At 40.4% G+C, this 23,396-nt stretch overlaps 1 protein-coding gene across 7 annotated transcripts in view; it reads right to left on the bottom strand.

The window, feature by feature from the left end:
- EFCAB6 (EF-hand calcium binding domain 6) overlaps window positions 1–23,396 on the bottom strand; it is a 234,292-nt gene that overhangs the window by 126,871 nt on the left and 84,025 nt on the right. For all 7 annotated transcript variants that reach the window (XM_049115749.1, XM_035721765.2, XM_035721766.2 and 4 more), the window contains 2 exons: window positions 4,014–4,124; window positions 1,403–1,508 (listed from right to left, as the gene is read on the bottom strand). In XM_049115749.1, coding sequence (XP_048971706.1) covers window positions 1,403–1,508; window positions 4,014–4,124 — 217 coding nt within the window. The remainder of the gene's footprint in view (window positions 1–1,402; window positions 1,509–4,013; window positions 4,125–23,396) is intronic.

Below are 23,396 nucleotides of genomic sequence, written 5' to 3'. Positions count from 1 at the left end.
TGATTCCTCATTCACATGACATGTTTGTTGATCAGCTCTGTTTGTACATCAATGACTGGTAAATAGTCCAATATTTGGAGTGGTTAGCATGATTACAGTCCTCCATTAACAGAGATGAGATTTCACTATTTTTGATTAAATTACTTTAATATACCATAGTAGGTGCTGAGGCGGGTAAACACACAAAAACCTTCATTTATCTCCAAGAGGAAGCCCAGCCAGCACACTCCCAGGCAGCTCTGCCCAGGGTAGTTGGTTTGAATCCTGGCCCCACCATTCACTAGCTGGGAGCCTGAGGCTGGGTACTTACTATTGATGCTCCCTTTCCTTGGCAAATGAGGGCAAATAGAAATGATCAAATGGAGATAAAATTAGTGTCTACCTCACAGAGGTGCTGAGAAGCTGAAGTGAGTGAAGACAAGTAAATCACTTAAGACGGTATCTGGCATATTGCAAGCATGCGATATTCTTGTTTGTTCAATAGAAGAGACCAAATCATATATGTCTATAGATTAACTAGTACAGCTGAGCTAACTAAAATGTTCCCCCCTCTCCCGAAAACAGAATCCCAAATCTCTGAGTCTACGCTATGCTCAGAAACCCTAAGCAATGGCATTCTAGATCAACAGGGGTGAGGAGTCTCCAGTACAAAGAGGAAACCTCTTTGCCACCTCCAGGCCATGTGGGCCCCTTCCCATAATGCTGTCCTGTAGCTGTCTTTATAGGAAGACTGCCACTGAGGCCAAGTACCTCCTCTTTTATACACAGTCATACTTGAGTCTGAGGCAAAGCAAGTCCCTGGACTCCTCCAGATTTAACAGATTCAGTTACTGAATATACTTAGTAAATAACAAACTTGGGAAATGTTGCATGTTTCAAAAGTATCCAAATGCTGCTTTCTAAAATAAACATTAAAGTGGGACAGGAGCTAATATTCTGAGCAGGTTACAAATTCAAGAATTAGCCTCCTCTCTGTAGTACAATTAAACCAGGTAGGCTCTTTGGAACAAAGAAAACGTTCCTGTGATGGGCTACACATTGCTATGAACCCACACACTCTAGGCTGGGGTGGGGAAGGTTCAAGAGGTTAAGATTACTCATGATGGGCAGCCACTGTCTCCTTAATGACCTTGCCACACTCTGTTCTCTGCCCCTGGCGTCTCCCTCACTACCAGGCAGCACATTTTATGTCATCTGATCCCCTCAACTACACCCAACTCCTGAGGTCGGGCCCTATAGTCCTAAATGCTCAGAATAAGTCCTCGCATATGATAGGAGCTCAAAAAATGCCTGTTAACTGGATAAATGAATGAATATACAGCTTTTTTATTGGCCTTGTTCTAAGTGTTCACATTCTGAGAAACAATGAGGTTTTCCCCAGAGAAAGGTTTCAAAATCTTACAGTGTTGGCGATCAGGAGTGCTTTCTTCAATGATGTATAGTGATCCTCTTGTCTAGATAACTTTGTGATAATGTTTTCCTTGCAAGATTGATCTCTAGAAGTGATTCTACAGGAGGGAGAAGAGGAAAACAGGAATAAGGTTATGTTCTTGTGCTTTGTTCTTTCTTAATGCAAAGGGGGAAAAAAGCATCTTACTGTATCATAACACTTTATTTGTGGCTCTTCTTCCTGAAGGTGTAATGTGCTTGTGCAGGCCCACCTGTCATTCAGGGGGGTGGTCTCTGACAGGGGACAGGGTGTGGACACCATTACTCTTGCTGTGGCATCACTGTTCTCTCCCCATGCTGGCTAACTGTGGCCAGCCATCTTGCCAGTATGTGCCTTTAGTTTCAAAGAGACCAGGAAAGAGGCACCTGGGTGGCTCAGTCAGTTAGGTACCTGACTCTTGATTTTAGCTCAGGTCATGATCTCAGGGTCGTGGGATCAAGCCCTGCGTGGTGCTCTGCACTGGGCATGGAACCTGCTTGGGATTCTCTCTCTCCCTCTCCCTCTGCCCCTTGCCCTGCTCACTCGTGCTCTCTCTCATAAAAAGAGAAAGAGAGAGAGACACCAGGAAAGAAAGTGTGGTCACTGCTGAGACCATCACCTCCCTGTGTGTATGGGCAGTATCCTGAGGCACACTCACCTACATGATAACTGGGCACACACTTCCCATGTTAAAGTAGTGGGAATGTCAACCTTCACAGCCTTCCCTTCCCTGTTGACAAGGGCCACAGCCACCTACATTATTGGAACTCTCTCCTTTTCTTGCCCCTTCCATCCATCCCCTGAGTGCAGAGCCATCAGCCTACACATGTGCCCCTGAAGGCTTATGACCACCCACTCTGGAGACCAAAGCCAACTTTACTCTGGACTCTGATCAGAAGAGGGCTGGCTGCAGAATCCTGTAATATGAAACTACAGATGCCTCAGTCAGCCTCTGGTTTTCAGTGTTCAGTGGGACAGGATGACATTTCCCACCAAACAAAGAATGATGGTGAATCAGCTGAACCATTCTCAAATTTGTTGGGGGGATTTTATTGCTGCATCCACACAGCCATCTTAGCTTTTTCCAGTTGTATAAAAACTTATAAACACACACACCTACTACCATTTTTAAGAAACATATAAAGTAGCAGAATTCATGACTCTGAGTTGCTCATGTGACTCACCGGAGCCTTTTTTCTACAGATCACTAGCGTAGGAATGAAGGGAGACTTCTGCGGTAATTATTACCTTCTACAATACCAGTGATGTTGGGGCCCCGTAGTTCTATGGGGGGGGTGTGGGGGGGTGGGGACTGTCTCATGCACTATGGGATGTTTAGTGGTATCCCTGGCCTGTACCTGCTAGGTATCAGTAGTATCCCCAACCCAGCTGTGACAACCAAAATGTCTCAGGAAATTGCTAAAGATCTCCTAGGGGGCCAGGGTTGCCTCTAGTTGAGAATCACTGTTTCAAAGTAAATAAAATTCACATTTTAATTCTTTCCTATCTTTCAGATAAGAAAATCATTTTAAACTCCCCCCCCCCCCGCCCCACACACAAAAATAGAAGTAACTTCACTTAAGAAATAAACTCTGAGAGTTGTATCTCAGGGATTGGAATGGGGGTGTGGGGGATGGGGAGGGAGCTAGAGCTAGGTATTTAGAAATACCTAGAAGGCTGGTAACCAGGGCAGTTCATCAAATATTCATAAATCTGTGAGACAGGAATAGGACCTAGTGAAATGGGAATTAACTCTGTGGTATATTTTACTTTACAATAGAGCATAGTGCTTTCAATGAACGTGCCAAGATTATAAAAAGCCTGTTTTTTCCTTTAAGATTTATATAGGGCGATCAATACAGGACACACATCAACATAAACAAAATACTTCTTAGAGCAAAAGCCTAAATTCTAAAATGTCATATTATTAAGTACTTTTTTAATATTTTGGGCCCTATCGCAGTTTATGTGATCATATAAATCTGAAGTTATAATAGACATTAAAGTACAAAGGAAAAGAAAAAGAAAAGAAAAAAAAGAAAAAAGGAAAAGAAAAAGAAAAAAATAAAATACTTGTCTGCCTTCAAAAAAAAATAATAGACATTAGAATGAAAATAGAAATAATGGTGCTCAAGGCAAATAATCCTCCCTGACCTGCAATACCTGCATCATGCAGAGAGGGGTCAGGAAGCAAGTGAACATGGATTGTTCCTTTCTAAAGAACACTTAACCAAGCACGCTTCCACAATTTTCCAAGAATACACTTAAAGCTCAGTATAACGTTGGGAGTGTTGATATGCATACCTAAAACATTCAAGCTCCATTTCTGCCTCCACTCACCGAGCATATCTAGTTAAGACCCTTATAGTCTTATTTCCTCATTTAGAAACTATAAGTATACCCACCTTATAGCTTAAGGCCATTTTAAATAGGAATACCGTATGGGAAATAACTGACAAACTATAAATCACTTTGTAAAGTTCATAATTATCCAATGAAGACTAATTTGTTATTCAAAAAAATGAAGAAAAAGTAATTCAAATATGTGTAAATAAAATTTAGTTTTTGTTTTTTTTTAACATACCTATTTCTTTTTGTTGGAGGAACTGTATTGTTGACTTCCAACCACTGGGGTTCATAAAGTGATGTTAGAAATTGTTTCCAATTGATTTTGGTGGTGGTTTTAAGTCCAAATCTAGATTTAAAAAACATGTATTATTTTAAACATTTTTTCTATTATGCTGCATGGATTAGTTGCTTGATAATGAATTGAAGATGGCAGGAAATGAATTTATATGAAGTTTCAAATCTAAGGTAAACAAAATAATTTAGTAAAATTTTACTATAAATTGACTTTCAAAAAGCAAGGAAAATCAAACTCATTCTCCATGTCTCTGTATTCCCTTAGCAGTAGCAGACGTTGAAGGAAGAAACAAAGCAATTTGAATAAAATTCTCATGCCCACCAAATAGTTCTTTCAAAGTCACTATCTGGAGAGCTCAGTCACTGTGGGAGGCCGCATAAAGGCCCAAGGCATGCACATACTGATTCCTGGGATCTGTGAGTGTGACCTCAAAGGGCAAAAAGAACTCTGCAGATGCTATTAAGGATGTGGATGTGGACATGGGAGAGCACCCAGCTTACCAGGTGGCCAATCTAATCATAGGAGTTCTTAAAATCAGAGTGTTTCTCCCAGCTGCAGCCAGAAAAAGATATGAGGACAGGGGAGAGGCCAAAGAGGAGGCTGCAGATGCAGGAAGGGCCACATGCCCAGGAACACAGGTGCTTCTAGATGCTGGAAAAGACAAGAAACAGACTCCTCACTTCTCCCCTAGGCTTGTGCTATTTTGTTATGGTAGCAATTGAAAACCAGTACAGATTTTAAATCTCAGCAAGAATAAGTACCCGGAAAATTGTTCAAGAGCAAATGGCCAAAGTTAACATGGCCCCATCATTCAGGGCCCAGGGATATCAGCAGAGCAAGATGCCAGCGGGAGCAACCTGATGAGAGCTCAGAAAGACCAAAGTGCAAGTCCCTGCTCCTTTGTTCCTTACCTATGCGACCCCAGACAAGTTGCTTACTACTCTAATTGTCTATTTTTCTCATCTATAAAATGATGAGAACCCTCCCTTACTACTGGGAGGGTTGCTATAAGGATTAAAGCTGCTAGATCAACAAGCCCCTCCTGCAGTACTAGATCACCAGCACACCCTTCTCTACTGTCCATGTGGCTTATACACTACTCATCATCCACACTTCCATAACAGGGGAGCAAAAAGTATTTGGGCTGAGATCCTTAAACAACAGCGTGAGATGCAGAAGCAGGAGACACCACAAGATGGACCACCCTGTTTTGATTGCTAAATTTCGTGGCTGTAAGGAAACTGGTCTCATGTAGATCAAATGTGAGCCACATGAGAAAGTGCAAGTGTGCACGTGCATGTGTACATGCACGCACACACACAGTCATACAGCCATGCTGGCCCTTTGGTTCTTCAGAACGGTTGGTCCCTTACGTTTGCTGCTTCCTTTGCCAATTGCCACACTCCCCACCCTGCTTCCCATGCTTTAGTTAATTCTGCACCTGTTTTAAGTTCAACTTATTCATTACTTTCTCAAGAAAGCATTCTCCGATTTCCATAACCAGGGCTCTTTGCTCTATTACCTTGTCTTATAAGGAGGCACTATGCCTCCTTCCTTTATAGCATTTATCACTAAGGATTAATATTACTAGCATTTAAAACTTGCATAGCACTTTGATCATGTTTGTGATTATAGCACCTAATGCTTGATAAATGGTTATTACTTCCACTTCTGATCTTAGCATCATATACGTATTCATGAGAAAGAAAGATATTGACTGATTGATTGATTGGTTGATTTTCATTAGGTATACATGGCAACATCAATAAGTACACTGTGACAGTGGCCTAATGCCCTGCTGTTTACATACAACACAGTTTCATCATTTGTCCCCAGCCTGCCTTCCTCACGTTGCCTAAGATTTTGATAGTTTGTTAATACTATATATTTTCATCTTAAATTTGAGCAAGTTAGAAATTAATTTTCTATAATGGAAACACTGTGCCTACCATTAAAAGTAGAATCAGCTTCGTATATTATGTTTAGGAAATTACCTTACTCTTTGGGAAAAAAATCAAATTAGATCTTCGTATGATATACTAAATTAAATTCAAAATAGATGAAGAAGTGAAAACATAAATGCTAGGACCATTAAAAAAGGAAAATCCATGTACCTACTCACCTAGTGTTGGAATAAGAAAGGGTTTTTAAGCAACATTTAAGAGGGGGAATCACAAACTTCCCCAGTTAATAATGTCAACATAAAAAAAAATCCGTATGCCAGAAATATTTAAACATTTAAGAGCCAGACTTGCAAAAATTATCTATTATTATGTATAACAAAATGGTGATTTTCTTAAAACATTGTACAAATTAATATAAAAAAACTAAAACTTTATTTCCCTTCCCAGGATCTCCAGGATCACACCCTGGGCTGAAGGAGGCGCTAAACTGCTGAGCCACCTGGGCTGCCCAAACTCTTCTTAATTTATTCATAGTTATTTAAAGCAAAAAAGAGGGATCCCTGGGTGGCGCAGCGGTTTGGCGCCTGCCTTTGGCCCAGGGCGCGATCCTGGAGACCCGGGATCGAATCCCACGTCGGGCTCCCGGTGCGTGGAGCCTTCTTCTCCCTCTGCCTATGCCTCTGCCTCTCTCTCTCTCTCTCTGTGACTATCATAAATAAATAAAAATTAAAAAATAAAAAAAATAAAGCAAAAAAGAAATAACATTGTTTTGTGATGTTTATCACATAGGTAGGTATAATACATATAGTACCCACAGTATAAAGGACACGGAGGGCAGAATGTAGACCCATATTGCTTATGTAGGTTCAACAATTTATGTGAAGTGGAACAGTATTAACTGTACACAGGCTGAGAGCAGTAAAAATGTATACTATAATCCCCATGAAAAATTATACAAAGGTGTATAGGTAAAAAGACCATAAGAAAATTAAAATTGAGTTCTAAAAAAATTCCAATATCTGAAAAGAAGAAAACAAATCTGAAGACCAAACAAAAAGCAAAAAAAAAAAAAAAAAAAAAAAAAAAGGAAAACCCAAATCCAAATATATCAATAATTACTTTTTTTCAATAATTACTTTAAATATTAATGGACTAAACATTTGAATTGGATTTTTTTAAAGATCCAAATTTATGCATTCACAAAAAAGGCACTGTGTTTTGTTTTTGTTTTTTTTTTTAAGAGAGAGAGAGAGTGAGCACATGTGTGATGGTGGGTAGGGAGCAGAAAGAGAAGTAGAGTGAAAATCTTAATCAAGCTCCACACTCAGTTGGAGCCCGATGTGGGGCTCAATCCCAAGACCCTGAGATCATAACCCAAGCCCAAATCAAGGCTCAGACGCTTAACTGACTGAGCTACCCAAGAACCCCAAAAGGCACATTTAATATAAAGACATAGATAGGTTGAAAATAAAAGGACACTATCTTAAGCCACATGGTCAAGGTCAACCTCAACAGTGACAAGTCATATTGATACCATGCATCCTTGATACAATGTGACAAGAATGATACTTTACCTCTGTGGTCTTTGAAAAACACATTACCCCAGTCTAATCAGTAAAATTCCAGTTGAGGACGTTTTATAAAATATCTGACCAAAAATCCTCAAAACTAGCAAGGTCATTAAAAAAACAAGAAAAGTCTAAGAAAGTGTCAGAACCAAGATAAGCTTAAGGACACATGACTACTAAATGTAATGGGGTATCCTAAGTGATAATCCTGGAACAGAAAAAGGTATTAGGGGAATACTGAGGGAAGATGAATAAAGTATGGACTAACAAAATAGTTACCACTATTAACATAATATTAGTTACATCAATACATCAATATTAGTTCATTAACTGTGAAAAATGTACCATACTAATGTAAGAGGTTAATAATAGGGGAAACTGGGTGTGGGGTATATGAAAATTCTCTGCACTATCTTCATAATAATTATATAAATATAAAACTGTTCTGAAATAAAATGGTTATTTTTTAAAAGGATAATGAGGGAGGGCAGCCTGGGTGGTTCAGTGGTAGCGCCTGCCTTTGGCCCAGGGTGTGATCCTGGGGGCCGGGGATCCAGTCCTGCATTGGGGTCCTCCCTCCGTGGAGCCTGCTTCTCCCTCTGCCTGTGTCTCTGCCTCTCTTGCTCTGTGTCTCTCATGAATAAACAAAATCTTAAAAAGAAAAAAAAGGATAATGACGGAATATTATGAATAGCTTTGTCAATACATTTGACAATTAAGATGAAATAGAATGTGTTGAAAAAACACAAATTACCAAAAATGACCTGAGAAGAAACAGAACACTTGAATAATTCCATATTTAATTTTTTTAATTTAAAACATTCCCAGAAAGAAAACTTCAGACCTAAATGGCTTCTCAAGTGAATTTTATCAAACATATAAGGAAAATAAATAATGCTGGTTAGAAAGTAGAGAGGAAGAAAACATTTCTCAACCGATTTTCCAAGGTCAGTGTTAATCTGATCCCAAACTGAGGGAAGTATTTTACAAGAAAGGGCAACTTTAGACAAATATCACATGAAAAAAGATGCCAAAAAACTTTTAACAAAATTATAGCAAATAAAAGCAAATATACAAAAAGGATACTATATTATGATGAAGTGGGGTTTAATTCCAGATGCAAGTTGGCCTAACATTTTGAAGTCAATCAATGTAATTCACTATTTAATAGAATAATGGAAGAAAATGACATGATATCAGAGTAGATGCAGAAAAATCATTTGACAAAAACACACATGTGAAAAAAAATTCAACAAAATAGGAATAGAAAGGATTCCCTTAACCTAATAAAGGGCATCTATAAGAAATCCATGGCTAACATCACACTATGGTGTAAGATAGAATGCTTTCTACCTAAGATCATATCAGAAAAAGGCAAAGATGTCTAATTTTGCCATTTGGACTCAGCATTGGACTTAATGTATCACCCAGTAAAATAAAGCAAGAAAAAAAAAAGGCATAAAGATTGCAAAGGAAGATACAAGCTTGCCTTTATTTACAAGCAAAAGGACTGTATTTCAAAACATTAGAAAAATCTATTAAGAAGACATTTGAACTAACCAGTGAATTTAGTAAGGTCACAGAGTTCTAAGTTAATATACAAAATTCATTGTATTTCTAATTATTGGCCATGAATAATTAGAAAATGAAATTTTAAAACATTTCATTTGCAACTGCATAAAAATACTTAGGAATAAATATAATACATAAGATTTGAGCATTATAAACAAAATCTTGCCTAGGGAAATTAAACACCTAAATAAATGGAAAGATATACCATGTCCATGGAGTAGAAAACTGAATATGGTTAATGCAGCAATTCTCCCCACTATATTCACAATTAAATTCCTAACAGGCTTATTTTTTTTAAGCATATTGAGAAACTGATTCTAAAATGCATAGAAAGGCAAAGACTCTAGAATAGTCAAACAATTTTGAAAGGGAAGAACAAGTCTGGAGGAGTTGCACACCTTATTTTAAGACTTAACTATTTAGGGATCCCTGGGTGGCGCAGTGGTTTGGCACCTGCCTTTGGCCCAGGGCGTAATCCTGGAGACCCGGGATCGAATCCCACATCAGGCTCCTGGTGCATGGAGCCTGCTTCTCCCTCTGCCTGTGTCTCTGCCTCTCTCTCTCTCTCTCTCTCTCTGTGTGACTATCATAAATAAAATTAAAAAAAAAAAAGACTTAACTATTTAGCTACAGTAGTCAAGACCGTGTGATATTGATGTGAGAATAAACTTATAGAATAATGGAAGAGACAGAGTCCAGAAATCTACTCACACTTATATAATCAGTTGATTTTCAACAAAGGTGCAAAATAGTTCATCAGAGAAATGGCAGCCTTTTCAACAAATGATGCTGGAACAGCTGAATATCTAGACAGAAACCGAGTGAACCTCCACCCTTACCTCACACCATACACAAAAATCAACTGAAATGGATATCCCGTAAAAATTATCTGTAACAGATTTTTAAGTAGATAAAACAGACTTCATTAAAATTAAAAACTTTTGTACTTCAAAATAGAGCTAAGAAAAAAGAAAAGCAAGCCACACTGAAGGTAAATAAGAAATCATATCTAGGATATGTAAAAAACTCTTACAAATCAATAATAGGGACATAAACCATACAATAAAATGGACAAAAGATCTGTACATATACTTTTTTAAAAAGATTATTTATTTATTTATTTATTTATTTATTTATTTATTTATTTATTCATTTATTTATTTATTCATGAAAGACACAGAGAGAAAGGTAGAGACATAGGCAGAGGGAGAAGCAGGCTCCCTCCAAGGAGCCTGATGCAGGACTTGATCTCTGGACCCTGGAATCACACCCTGAGCCAAAGGCAAACACTCAACCACTGAGCTACCCAGGCGTCCTCTGTATTTTTTTTTTTTAATTCATGAGAGACACAGAGAGAGGCAGAGACACAGGCAGAGGGAGAAGCAGGCTCCACGCAGGGAGTCCGACATGGGACTCGATCCCGGGACTCCAGGATCATGTCCTGGGCTGTAGACAGGCGCTAAACCACTGAGCCACCCGGACTGCCCTGTATATAAACTTTTAAAAAGAATATATATAAATGGCCAATGATAACATGAAAATAGGTGCAACATTATTAGTCATCAGGACAATGCAAATTAAAGCAGAATTCAAAAAAAAAAAATAAAGCAGAATTCAATATCTTTACACACTACTCAAACAGGTAAAATTAAGAAAACTGGCAATACCAAGCATAAATGAAGATGTAAAGCATCTGGAATTCTTACATGTTATTGACAGAACTGCAAAATGGTATAGTTACTTTGGAAAAAAGTTTGACACTGTCTCATAAACTAAACATACACTCAAGCCTACAATCCAGCAATTTTATTACTAGGTATTTACCCAAGAGAAATGGAAACATGTATCCACACCAATAACTGTACGTAAATGTTTACAAAACATCTTCTGTAATGACCCCAAACTGAAAATAACCCAATTGTCAAATGGTGAATGGATTAGCAAATTGTGGTAAACAAATAATGACAATAACAATTAGAAATGTTAGGATATGTAACAAGATGGATGAATCTTAAAAACATGGTAAGTGAGGGGGTACCTAGGTGGTGCAGTCAGTTAAGTGTCTGCCTTTCGCTCAGGTCATGATCCTGAGGTCCTGGGATTGAGCCCCGCATTGGGCACTCTGTTCAGTAGGGAGCCTGCTTTCCCACTGCTTATGCGGTCCCTCTCTTTCACCCTCTCTCACTCTCTTGCTCTCCTTCTATCTCAAATAAATAAACAAAATCTTTTTTTAAAAAAACATGGTAATTGAGGAAAGTAGTCCAACACAAAAAAGTACATCCTGTATTATTCCATTTATGAGAACTCCTAGAAAAGTGAAAACTATACTGACAATGATATAGAATGATCAGTGGTTGCTGGAGCTGAAGGTCAGTGAAGGGGGTTGGTTACAAAGGGCCAAGAGTAGAATTGTAGGGTCAGGGAAGTATTCTATATATTTACTGTGGCAGGGGTTAGATAAATAGATATAATTGCCAAATTCATTAAACTATGCCCTTGAGAATGAATTTTGTTTTATGTAACTTATATTCGAGTAAAACATTTTTAAAATGTAGAAGATGGTTAGAGGACATGGATGAATAATTACTCACAGAGAAAGTATGTAAGACTTTTAAACATGAAAAATGTGCAAGCACAACATCAACCAAGGACCCGCAAATCTAAACAGCAGTAGGGAACTCTCCTTTCACCTGTCAGATTCTCAAGGATCTAGAAGTGGCAATGTGGAACGCCAGCAAAAAGCCTCTCAGAAGCCACCCTTGTAAGAATAAATTAACACCTTCCTGAAGTGCATTTGAGCAATATATAATGGAAACCTTAGAAATGTTTAAACCTTTGACTCAAGGGTTAACAAAACATACTGTGGCCATTAAAAATTAATTTCAACAGCTTTTTAATGACATAAAAAATGCTCCTGATACAATACCGTGTGAGTAAACAGACCACAATTTGTACCTCAAATGACCTCAACGATGTTAAATGTGCATGGAGTGTGTGTACATGTGCACACAAAGAAATTCTGTAAGAAAACATACTAAAATATTAGTAGCAGTTATCTTTGGCTATTATGATGGGTAATTTCTTTTTCTTTCATGGTTTCCCCTATTTTCCAGTTGGAGCCTGTACAGCTTTTTTCAACATGAATAAACACATGAATGAAACAATTTTTGGAAAATCAGCACCAATTTTGCTAGAAATCACATGAATAATCATTATCCAAAGGTCACAAAGATATAGCTGAGTCTTTTAGTCTTAAAAATGTCCCAAGGACTTTTTTTTTTCTTTTTCTTTTTCTTTTTTTTTTTTTGCTTCAGCCAGCTCTCCCTCTGGATTCTGATGTTGGGTGCCCAGGAGCATTCCCATACAACTTTCCCATCCCATGAATTCAGGTAGAGACTTACAGCAGCACATGGCTCCATCTATGGAGAAGGGAACAGAAAAACACAGATGTGTCATGTTGTTCCAAAGAGTCTGGATTCCATTCAACAAGGGGGTGCTGTCAGAGGACGCGGCAAAGAGAAAAAGGGTGGAGAAACTAATCCCATGAGCCAGAGGGACCAAGAAGTTTCAGCTAAGAGGAGGGTCATCAGAACTGAAAGGATGGGGAGACCTGCGACAGGCAGGGATGATGATGGTAAGAGACAAAAGGAAGATGTAACAAGTGTGGGGAATGAACCTCCGTTCAATCTCTAATGCTAACAACGCCCATCTCTCACTCCTCTTCTCTAACCACATGCACTCTCTTGGCAACTTCTTCTATTCTCTGGCTTTAGCTACCATCTACATTGATCTATAACAAAGCTGATGCCCGTATTTCTGTCTCTAGCCTGGACTTCTTTTTCTGAGCTTCCAACAACCTACTCAGCATCAATAGTTTGGATTTCTAACAGGCATCTTAAACTTAACACATCCAGCATTAAACTATTTTTGACTTCTGTCCCCTAATCTGTTTTCCTTCCTCCCATCTTCAAATACACCAAGTTTCCACTTCCATGAAAGCCTCTGCATAGGTCTGTTGGCCTGGGATGCTCTTTCTCCCACAACAAATACAACATGACTGATGTGCTCTAAGTTTGCACAACCCAGCAGACTTCCTTTCTTCATGCCTGATGCTTTAATGAAAAACTCATCTTAAATGCCAACTCCCCAAGAAGTCTTCCCTGATTGCCTCATCTGGGGTAGGTTTGCCCTATGCATCGTGGTTTAGAATTGGTTTGTTTCTAAGGTAATGATGTGTGTGTTGTTAAGAAAAAGCACATTCAATGACTTTAATGAGTGTAGAGGTGAGCTATGCACATTGCTCCTAGGACCATCTAGGCCAGCATCATTCTGCAAACAAATAAGTTTGGGAAATCCCACATATTCCCCTCATAGATATTTATGATGTTGAGTTAACCTATTAACAGCCATGAGGTGTCCTCATAGTTGGGAGTTGGGAAACTTCCTTCTATAGCTACACCTTGGGAGTTCTTACCACAATAAGCTAGGGAATAATCAGGGTGTTTCAACCCACAAAGTTGTCTGGCACTAGCTATCTGAACACAAGGTCCTTAGGAAAGACCAAGGTGCTGCCTGGTATTTACAGAATACAGGGAAAATTCTAGGTCTGATGGGCAGAAGCCTGACTTGAATTGTTAAAGTGGGAATTCATGACCTGCTGCTCAGGTCACAGAGACCAAAACCAATTCACAGACCCAGAGCCCCTTAATTAAGGGGGAATCTGGATACTTGAGGAACAACCCTACCATATAGCCATATGCATATACTGTAAGTCTTCCCTCAAACCTTGCCTAAAAGATCCTTCAGCCATTTACCAAAATGACTATGCATTAAGGGCAAGAAAACACTGAGACCACTCAAGGTTATTAAATAGTAGCTCTGAACTAATGATAATCCATGGAGAGCCACAGTGCCAGCACAGGCTGCTCGGTCAGAGTGGAGGGTTATGGGGGATAGATGAAGCCTAAGTCTATGTCATAGTGGGCCTGGTAAGGCTACAGGCTCATCCTGTGGTTACTTCTCCAAGATCAGAATACATAATGGAAATAATCATTCCTAGTCACTGCAGAGCCCTCACATTTGTTCTTTGATCCATGAAATAAGGGGCTATGATAGTAGGAAGGACCAAGTGGAAGACCCAACAGATAGTTTAAAGAGTATACCACCTCCCTGGAGTGCAACAAAGATTAAAAGATGAGGGCAAGAGGTTGACTTCTACAATATTCCATCTAAATTACTGTGTCCCAATGTAAAAGCTACTTGGATATTTGAAAATGACTGTAGATTATTGTAAATTTAATCAAGTGATGATGCCAATCACACATGCAAATCAGCATAGCCTCTGGCATCTGTGATGTAGCTATAGATGTATCAAATGCTAACTTTCCAATTTCTTTCTAAAGTTTCCCTTTATGAGGGCAGGGAGATCAGTGTACCTTCAAATCTTATCTCAAGACCATGTCAACTCACCTGCTTCCTGCCATAATATAATGTGAGGGAACATATATTCATTCATTCACTCATTTAGGGTGAGTGAGCAGAGAGGAGGGGCAGAGGGAGATGGAGAGAGAGAATCTCAAGCAGATTCCATGCTGAGCATGGAGCCCACCATGAGGCTTGATCTCATGACCGTGAGATCACAACCACAGCTGTAATCAAGAGTTGGACACTCAACTGACTGAGCCACCCAGATGCCCCACCAAGTAGCTATATATTGTTATGGTGTGTGACAACAAACACGCTGGCCCAATGCATGATGATATTATATTAACTGGATTTACTAAGGATGAAATTACAAATACCCCAGAGGCCTCAGAAAGGGAAAGAAGATAAACCCCATGGAATTTTAAAGTTCTTCCAGTCTGGTAAGTTTCTAGGGATCCAGAAGTCTAAGGTATGCTGGAATAGTCCCTCTAGGATGAAAAACCAATTAATTAGCCTTTTGCCACCCATCACAAAAAAAGACTCATATGCTTGAAGGGTGTCTCTGGATTTTGGAGACAATTTTGTCATGCTGTTCTGATCTGCTGTGCTGTTCTTGGGTAACCCAGCAGTTCTGAGTGGGGCATCGAGTAAGAAAAAGCAATCTGCAAGGCCCAGGCTGTAAATTGTCATCTAGCACAGAAAAGCAGCACAGCTTATAAAGGTATTTATGTCGTATGTAATGTCTACTGGGAGGCATCCATGGGGATTATCAGGAGGAAAGCTGACCTATTCCTGAAGGTGCAGGTCTGTCACTTTGCCCAGGTAATCTGGCACTTGTTCATGGGCTTCCATACAAAAGTGGTCACAGAGACAGGAACGGATACTGTGCATTGGTTTGAAAATAGGGACTTCTCATCACTAAAGCTGTGCTGACTACTGCCCAGCTAAGTACCCAGGCTGCCAATGGCAGGGGCGAACACTGAGCCCTTTTATGTCCCCTTTATCCAGGTGGGCTTTCCAGTCACCTGGCAAAGATGACATTGGACCTCTTTCAACATGGAGGGAGCAATGATTTGTCTTGACAAATTTCAGATACAAATTTGCCTTTCTGACTGAAACACTTCTGCCATTTACCATCATCTGTGGACCTCCATAATGCTTTTGCATCACCAGGATGTCCTGCGCATCACAGAATTGAACTAAGGGACTCATCTGATGGTGGTGACGGTGTAGCAATAACTTCAGAACCACAGAATCCACTGGTCTCCCCACATATCCCATCGTCAGAACAGACTTACTAGAACAGTTGGTACCTTGCTGATGACTCATCTAGAGTCAGCTGAGAGGAAATCCCCAGGGGTTAAGGTGCTGTTCTAAAGAACTTATCATGCCTTAAGCCAGTTGAGGCAGCCAAATGAAGAAATGACCATCAAGCACTGAGATCTTGTGAAACGAAGGTTGGGCACCCCAGCAGGTGAGCAACACTGTCCAGCAAGATGCTGGCAGAGAAAGTAAGGGGGACACACAATGGACACTGTAGTTATGACCAGTTACAGTAATGTGAGTTTAGAAGCTCCTTCATATGCTGTGTCTTCCTATCTCTCCCACTGCTCTATGTAAAAAGCAGTAATTGTAGGTAACACTTTAGATTTCAGGGGACTGGAAAGCAAGAGGAGAGAAGGCAGGCTAGTTACACCCCCAGCCCCCTCCCTGCTGAGCTGTAGCGTGGCCATGGCCACATTCTACCTTAGGCCTTCCCTGCCCTCCAGTGACCTCCCCTTTAGCTATCCATCTTGTTCCTTTCAGTAACTGCTCCCTTTCCTGCCCTTTCAGGCCTAGGAGAGAGAAATGCTTCCCCATCTGCTCATTTCATTTAATCTTGCCCTCACATGAGTAAGTGGTCCTTCAATAAACTCATGTCCATCTGCTTTCTGCCTAGACTCTGACCAACGTATGACCAGATTATGATGACCTATGGCAGGATACAGAACAGCTCCCGTACCCCCAAAAAGCTCCCTTGTGCTGCCACCTGGAGCCACACAGTCCTCTGCTCCTAGTCCTGGAAATTACTGATCTCTCTTCTGTTCCTATTGCTTTGCTTTTTTCAGAATGTCACATAGAGATTTGGACAATAACGGAAAATATACCACTGGGTGCTGCTTCTACACTTTATGTAATTTGAGCTAAATGGCTTATTGTTTCTGCTTATATAGCTTCTGTTGGGCTGTTATTGTTACCAGGATGAATGGGAAAATTCTCACCAGAAGATGTTTCTGAGCAAGAACCTGCTTGTGTGATGGGTGAGGAAGTATCTCCAGTGAATACACAAGTCATAGCAAATCACTGCATTTATTCCATCCTCTCAGCTCTCCCTCAAACCCCACTCTTCATGTTTAAACACTGATTTTATTTTTAACAGATGTATTTTATATAAAAGGCTAGGCAACATTGAAAAGCACAGCACGTTAGCAATAAAGGTCAACTTAGCTGTTCAATTAAAGTCTACCATTACATTAAAATATAAATATATATGGAGAATGGCTTTTTAAAGTCTCTGAAACATTATTTGGGTCAAGATTTTATGCCTTATTAGCAAGATGTTAGGGTTTTTAATTTACGCCCTTGAGTATTTTTTACGAAATAACAAATTCGAAGGATGTCTTTTTTCCCCCTATACTATCCATTCTTGAATTGAATAATCATTTCTCAAAACCATGTTATTATGAAGGTTTAGATTTTATTTTACTTCCTGCTTTATTCTTTCCTGTGTTGTTTGCCTTTTTAAAAAAGGATGTATTTTTAAATTTTATTTCTCAAATTAAGATGCACTAAAACGGACTTTTTTTTCTCTTGGTGTACACTTTCACGAGTTTTAACACACATACAGATTCACGTAGCCACTGCCACGCACAAGATGCAGAGTGGCTCCATCACCCTACAATCTTCCTCGTGCTGCCCATCTGGAGTGAGGCCTTCCCCACCCTGAGTCCTGGAAACTACCGACCTCTTCTTTGATCCTATTGGTTTGCCTTTTCCTGAATGCCATATAAACAATCCTACAGTCGCAGCCTTTGAAAGTGGTTTCTTGTGAATGTCTCTCAGATTCATCCATGTTGTATGCATGGAAAGCTGATTCCTTCCTTTTGCTGAGAAATAGGCCATCGTATAGATGGACGAGTTTGCTTATCTGGTCACCTGCTGAAGGACATTTAGGCCTGTCCCCATTTGGGTCAATTATGACTAGGGCTGCTAAGGACATTCTTGTACATTTTTTTAGTGAAATTTGCAAGCATTTTTAGATACAAATGTCATACAGGATTTGCCCAACACAATCACAGGCCCATGACGCTGGGAGCGCAGGTCAAAGGGAATTCGGGGCACTCACTTGTAGCAACATCAGGTGTGTTCTTGTCCCCACATTGTCCCTCCTACTGTGCTCTGTACTGTACCACCTTCTTGGTGGCTGAAGAGGAGAGCAAGGCAGAGAGCAAACAGCACTACCCCAGGGCCAGTGCCACTCACTGCCACTGGGGGTGACACTAGTCTCACCTCTGATGACTGTTTCATGGGTGCCAGTGCTGTCATGGTAAAATCCAGGAGATCCTCTAGTCCTAGGACGCAATATAATTAGTGGTCAGTTCCCAACAATCACCATCTAAATTCAAGAAAGCCACTGTGATAGTACAGGAAACCCAGTGTTCTCTCTAAAGGTGAGACAGAAAACAACAGGGCAGGTGGATGGACCAGCACAGGCAGCATAGCACAGAAACATCCATGTACAAAAGAACGGTAGAGCGATGGAATGATAGAACGGACTAGAAGGACACATTCAAGCAAATCATGGAGAGAATTGAATGTATGACAAAGCAGGCATTAAAAACAATGGGGAAAGAATAATAAGTGGTGGTGGTAAAACAGATTATCTATTTGGGAAAAAAATGTGAATTTGGATGCCTACCTTATGTCAGGATGGATTAAAGTGTTTTGTTTTCAAAGAATAAGAAAAACAAGCATAGTAGAAAGCGTTTTTACATCAAGTCTGGGCAAGAATGATGAATTTATAGATTAAGCAACAGAAGACATTCCAAAAGAAGATTAATGTATTTGATTATATTAAAACATAAACTTCACAACGATGAGGTGTCACGTGAACGAAAGGAAAGCAGCAAGCTGGGAACAATACTGTGTGGGAGTATCCTGCTTACAACAGAAAAGGGTTATCTTTTAATAATTAATTATAAACAATTATTAAACAAAAAGGTGATAAAATTGACTTAAGAAAACACCAGTGAGGGCATTACCCAGCCAGGACATGAGGCAGATTCACATCAGGAAAGACACGATCAGCGCTCAGGCTCACAGAAATGTCCAAGTCCAATGTTGCTCCAAGAAGTATAAATTAAGAGGATAATGAGGCACCAATTTATACCTCTTAAGCTATCAATATTTTAAAACTATGTTAATATTCAATGCCAGAAGGAATATGAAACTAGAACACTCATACAACATTGATGGTAATATAAATCATTATTATCTTTTCACAGAACAATTTGGCAATCCTTATAAAAATGCACATAAGTATTCACACTCTGGCCTTGAATCGGATGCAAAACCTGTCCCTGACCCCTCCTTGACAATGGCCACAACCCCAGTCCCCTCCCAGGCTCTTGCCCACCCTCTACCCCACCTCTGGCTTCCTTTTGCCCACTGACTTCTGCGAGGCCCCAAGAACCATGGCATGGAGGGGCTGCTCGTCCTGGGGCTCTTGTCATGGCACCTCAGGTCTCTGTTTAAAGCTCACCTTTGCAGAGAAGCTTTCTGAGGTCCTCCCTGCCACTCTTACTATGGCTCCGTCACACTGCACACCTCCTTTCACCCTGGGTGTGTCTGTGGACTGTCCTCTCCTCTGCCAGCAGGTAGCACTCTGAGGGCAGGGATCATGTCTTCCTTTCCAATGAGTCCCTAGCACCTAACACAGTGCCTGTCCCATAGTAAGGGCTCCAGAACTCTCTGTGGATTGGCTGAGCAAATAAATGAACAAACAAACATATGCAAATCTAAAGAAACTGAAGACTTGGGGCGCCTGGTTGGCTCAGTGGTTGAGCATCTGCCTTTGGCTCAGGTTGTGATCCCAGGGTCCTGGGATCAAGTCCCATGTTGGGCTCCCCACCGAGAGCCTGCTTCTCCCTCTGCCTATGTCTCTGCTTCTCTCTCTGTGACTCTCATGAATAAAGTCTTTTAAAAAAAAAAGAAAGAAAGAAACCAAAGACTCAACAGTGAAATGGTCAGAAACATTCTGGGCTATTGAACTAAAGAGCCCGAACAAGCGGTCATTACCCCATCAACTAGCCCCTGTGGAATGCTGCTTGTTCCTTTTGGATGGAACGTTCTTCTCCAGCCACCCATGTGGGAGACTCTTCAACTCTTGAAGCTTCCACTCTGCTCTGTTTACTCTCTGGAGACTTTTCTAACTTCCCAGCCAGCATGAACATATTAAGGTAAGATTTCTGGCAACACAGTGGATCTCTCCCCAACCTCCTGGGTCTAACCATAGAAATATATCAACAAATACATCAAATATATCAACACCTACTGGAATAAGTATATCAATGAAATCATTTTAAACATATGGTGGAAGTTGAAACCAAGAAAGGGAAAATCCACAGGTGCTGGATGCTGAAAGCATGGAGGGAAGCAACTCTGGAGCAGAGAGAATGTGAGTTATTCCCACAAGAGCCCGGGGAGGGTGTGAGACCTGGATGCAGCAAGCTGTGTTAACGGCAGCCCTGGGATTTCACGCAGGCAGTAACAGGCTGGGGTTTAATGCCCACTGGGGGCTAGGAGACCAACCACTGCAAGACTGGGAGAAGACCTGGCACAGATGACAGTTAATAAAGCAAAACAGGGATCCCTGGGTGGCGCAGCGGTTTGGCGCCTGCCTTTGGCCCAGGGCGCGATCCTGGAGACCCGGGATCGAATCCCACGTCGGGCTCCCGGTGCATAGAGCCTGCTTCTCCCTCTGCCTGTGTCTCTGCCTCTCTCTTTCTCTCTCTGTGTGTGACTATCATAAATTAAAAAATAAAAATAAAATAAAATAAAGCAAAACAGTCAAGGAAAACAGTCAGGATGAAGCCCGGACAGATAAAAACATGGGAAATGCAAGAGAGGCTAAGAGCCAAGGAAAGTGGAAGGAGGAGTTTCAACAAATATTTAGTGAGACCCAGAAGAAAAGACTGGCAAGGAAGGGTGGAGGCAATACCTAAATAGTAGCAGCTGGGAACGTTCCAGAAGTTATGAAAGATACGAATCCTCGCCATGAAGACGGCAGGAGTCCGGGGAGGTTAGATAAACAGACATCTCTAGCAAGATGCATTGTAGGGAAACTGTAAAGTAACAAAAATAAAGAGAAAAATCTCAAAGGCAACCAGAGAAAGAAAAAAAGAAAAAGAGATCACCCAGAAAGTATTGGCAATTAGACAGCCGACTCTCAACAGCAACACTAGAGGCCAGAAGACCGTGAAGAATGTCTTCAAAGTGCTAAGAGAAAATAGCTCTCAGACAAGAATTGTACTCCTTGCACAATCTTCATTAAAGAGTAAGTGGAAAATAGACATTTTTTAAAACAAAGACTACCTTCCCCCCACACACAACAGTTCACTTAAAGGACTACTACAGGATATACTTCAGGAAATTGAATTCTGAAGGAGGGGTGAGATGGAAGAAGAGTGATGAGCCAACAAACTGGTAAACTTGGGAAAACCTAAACAAACACAGATAGTAAAAACAAACAAACTACTAATAGTGACAAATTCAGACACTATCAAAATAAGGCTGGATTGAAACACTAGCCAGTGGTAACATGTACATTGAAACTGCTTGTTTTATTCAGGACGGTAGAAACATTGTGAACTTTCAGCTTTTTAAGTTCAGAACGCATGTTAAAAATTTAAGGGTAACTTCCTCTATAAGAATAGAAATAAAATATTTAAGTCTCAAGACAGTGGAGGGGAAAATGTGTGATAAGGAAAACTGAGATGGAACCAAACACAGTGGAGGAGGGAAAAAGGAAAAGACAGAGCCGAGGAAATCAGAGAGGTAACAATAAAGCAGAAGGAAAAAACTCAAACATGCTTGTCACATGCTACACTTGACCGCTAAAAAGGCAACGATGTTCATTTGGAATGTTTTAAATACAGATAACGCTATTTTACAAGAAACACACCTAAAACGTTGTGATGGTGACAGTAAACGGTGGGAAAAAGATATATCAGACAAACACTCATCCAAAAAACTGTTATGGGTATTTTAGTATCAGAGAAGATAGGCCATAAAAGCCAGAGGCATAGAAAGGTAACTACATAATTATAAAGGGAAGAGTTGACCAGGAAGATGGGACAAATCTTTACTTGCAGATGTGCACCAGAAGATAAACCTAATTAATAATTCAAAATATCAGTATTTGGGTATTCACCTTGTTATTGTCCCTTGTGACCAGTTCTACTAGGAATTCTGGGTGAATGCGACAGAGGGCACAACTCAGAAATCCCTGGGTCTCTGGTTAGAGCAGATTGTCACAAGGCACAACCCTGTCTGTGTCCTTAGTGTCCTACCATGTTCACTTTGCAGGCCCATAATAGTCTTCACAGCTGCCATCGCTCTGGTGGTTCCTGCTGCCCTGGGACTATTTGTTAGTTATTTCTACATTCTTAGCACCTCTCACAATGTCTGGCATAGAAAATGATTCAATATGCACCCATTAAAATATAATTTTGAGGGTACCTGGGTGGCTCAGATTCTTGGTTTTAGCTCAGGTCATGATCTCAGGGTCCTGGAATTGAGCCCCATGTTGGGTTCTGTGCTCAGTGCTCAGTGTGGAGTCTGCTTGAGATTCTCTCTCTCCCTCTGCTCCTCCCCCTCCCCTGCTTATGCTCTTTTTAATAAATAAACAAAATCTTAAAATAAAATTATAATTTTGAAGATGATGAAGCCAGCAGAATGAGTGTCTGTGATACACATTCCTATTTGAAAAGCACAATATAAAACTGTAGATGTGCTTTAATTAAAAATACATAAAAATTCTTTATGCATGTGGATATAGGTGAGGAGTGTGAAAATGTGAAAGCAATAAATTTGTTACATAAGGTGGATTGTGACATTTTGCTTTTTATTTTTATTATGGCTCTTAAATATTACTTGCATAATTTTGAAAACGAAATAAAAAGAAATGACTCTCAGTCATCCAATGAACTGTTTCCTAAAAATTGTCACCACATATAGATAGAACAACGGAGCTGTTTTCTGAGCCATGGAAATATTCACTCCTAGGGCCAAATCTTGCCTTTGACTCTAGAAGCCACAGGGGCAGGACACAGTGATCCTCTCTAGATATAGAGAGGGCCAAGAAGGAAAGAGGAGACTGTGAGGAATGGCTCTAGCTGGCCCCACTTAATACTGTTTCTCCCGGGGCACCTGGGTGACTTAGGTAGTTAAGTGTCCAACTCGATTTCCATTCAGGTCAGGATTTCAGGGGTATGAGATGGATCCCTGTGTCAGGCTCCATACTCAGAGACTGCTTGAGATTCTCTCTCCCTCTCTCTCTACCCTTCCCCACTCCCTCTCAAAAAAAAAACCAATTCCCACTCTCTCTTGCCGTTCCTAGGAAATGTTAGATGTCCACCAATGATCCAGGGTTTTGCAGAATAATCTTTCCACTAGCCTCTACCCTACTTCCCATGAGACAAGGTTCTCCAAGTTACCTGGACAGAACACCAGGTAAATTAAGGACAGTATTTCCTATGCAGAGTCTGGTCTATGTGTACCATTTCCAAAGGAAACAGGGATCCTTAGAGAAATGG

Source organism: Canis lupus, chromosome 10 (genome assembly GCF_003254725.2).
Source record: "Canis lupus dingo isolate Sandy chromosome 10, ASM325472v2, whole genome shotgun sequence".
In the NCBI taxonomy this organism is placed as follows: Eukaryota; Metazoa; Chordata; class Mammalia; order Carnivora; family Canidae; genus Canis; species Canis lupus.
The sequence above is the reverse complement of the archived record's forward strand: the minus strand, read 5'-3'. Positions and strand labels throughout refer to the sequence as shown.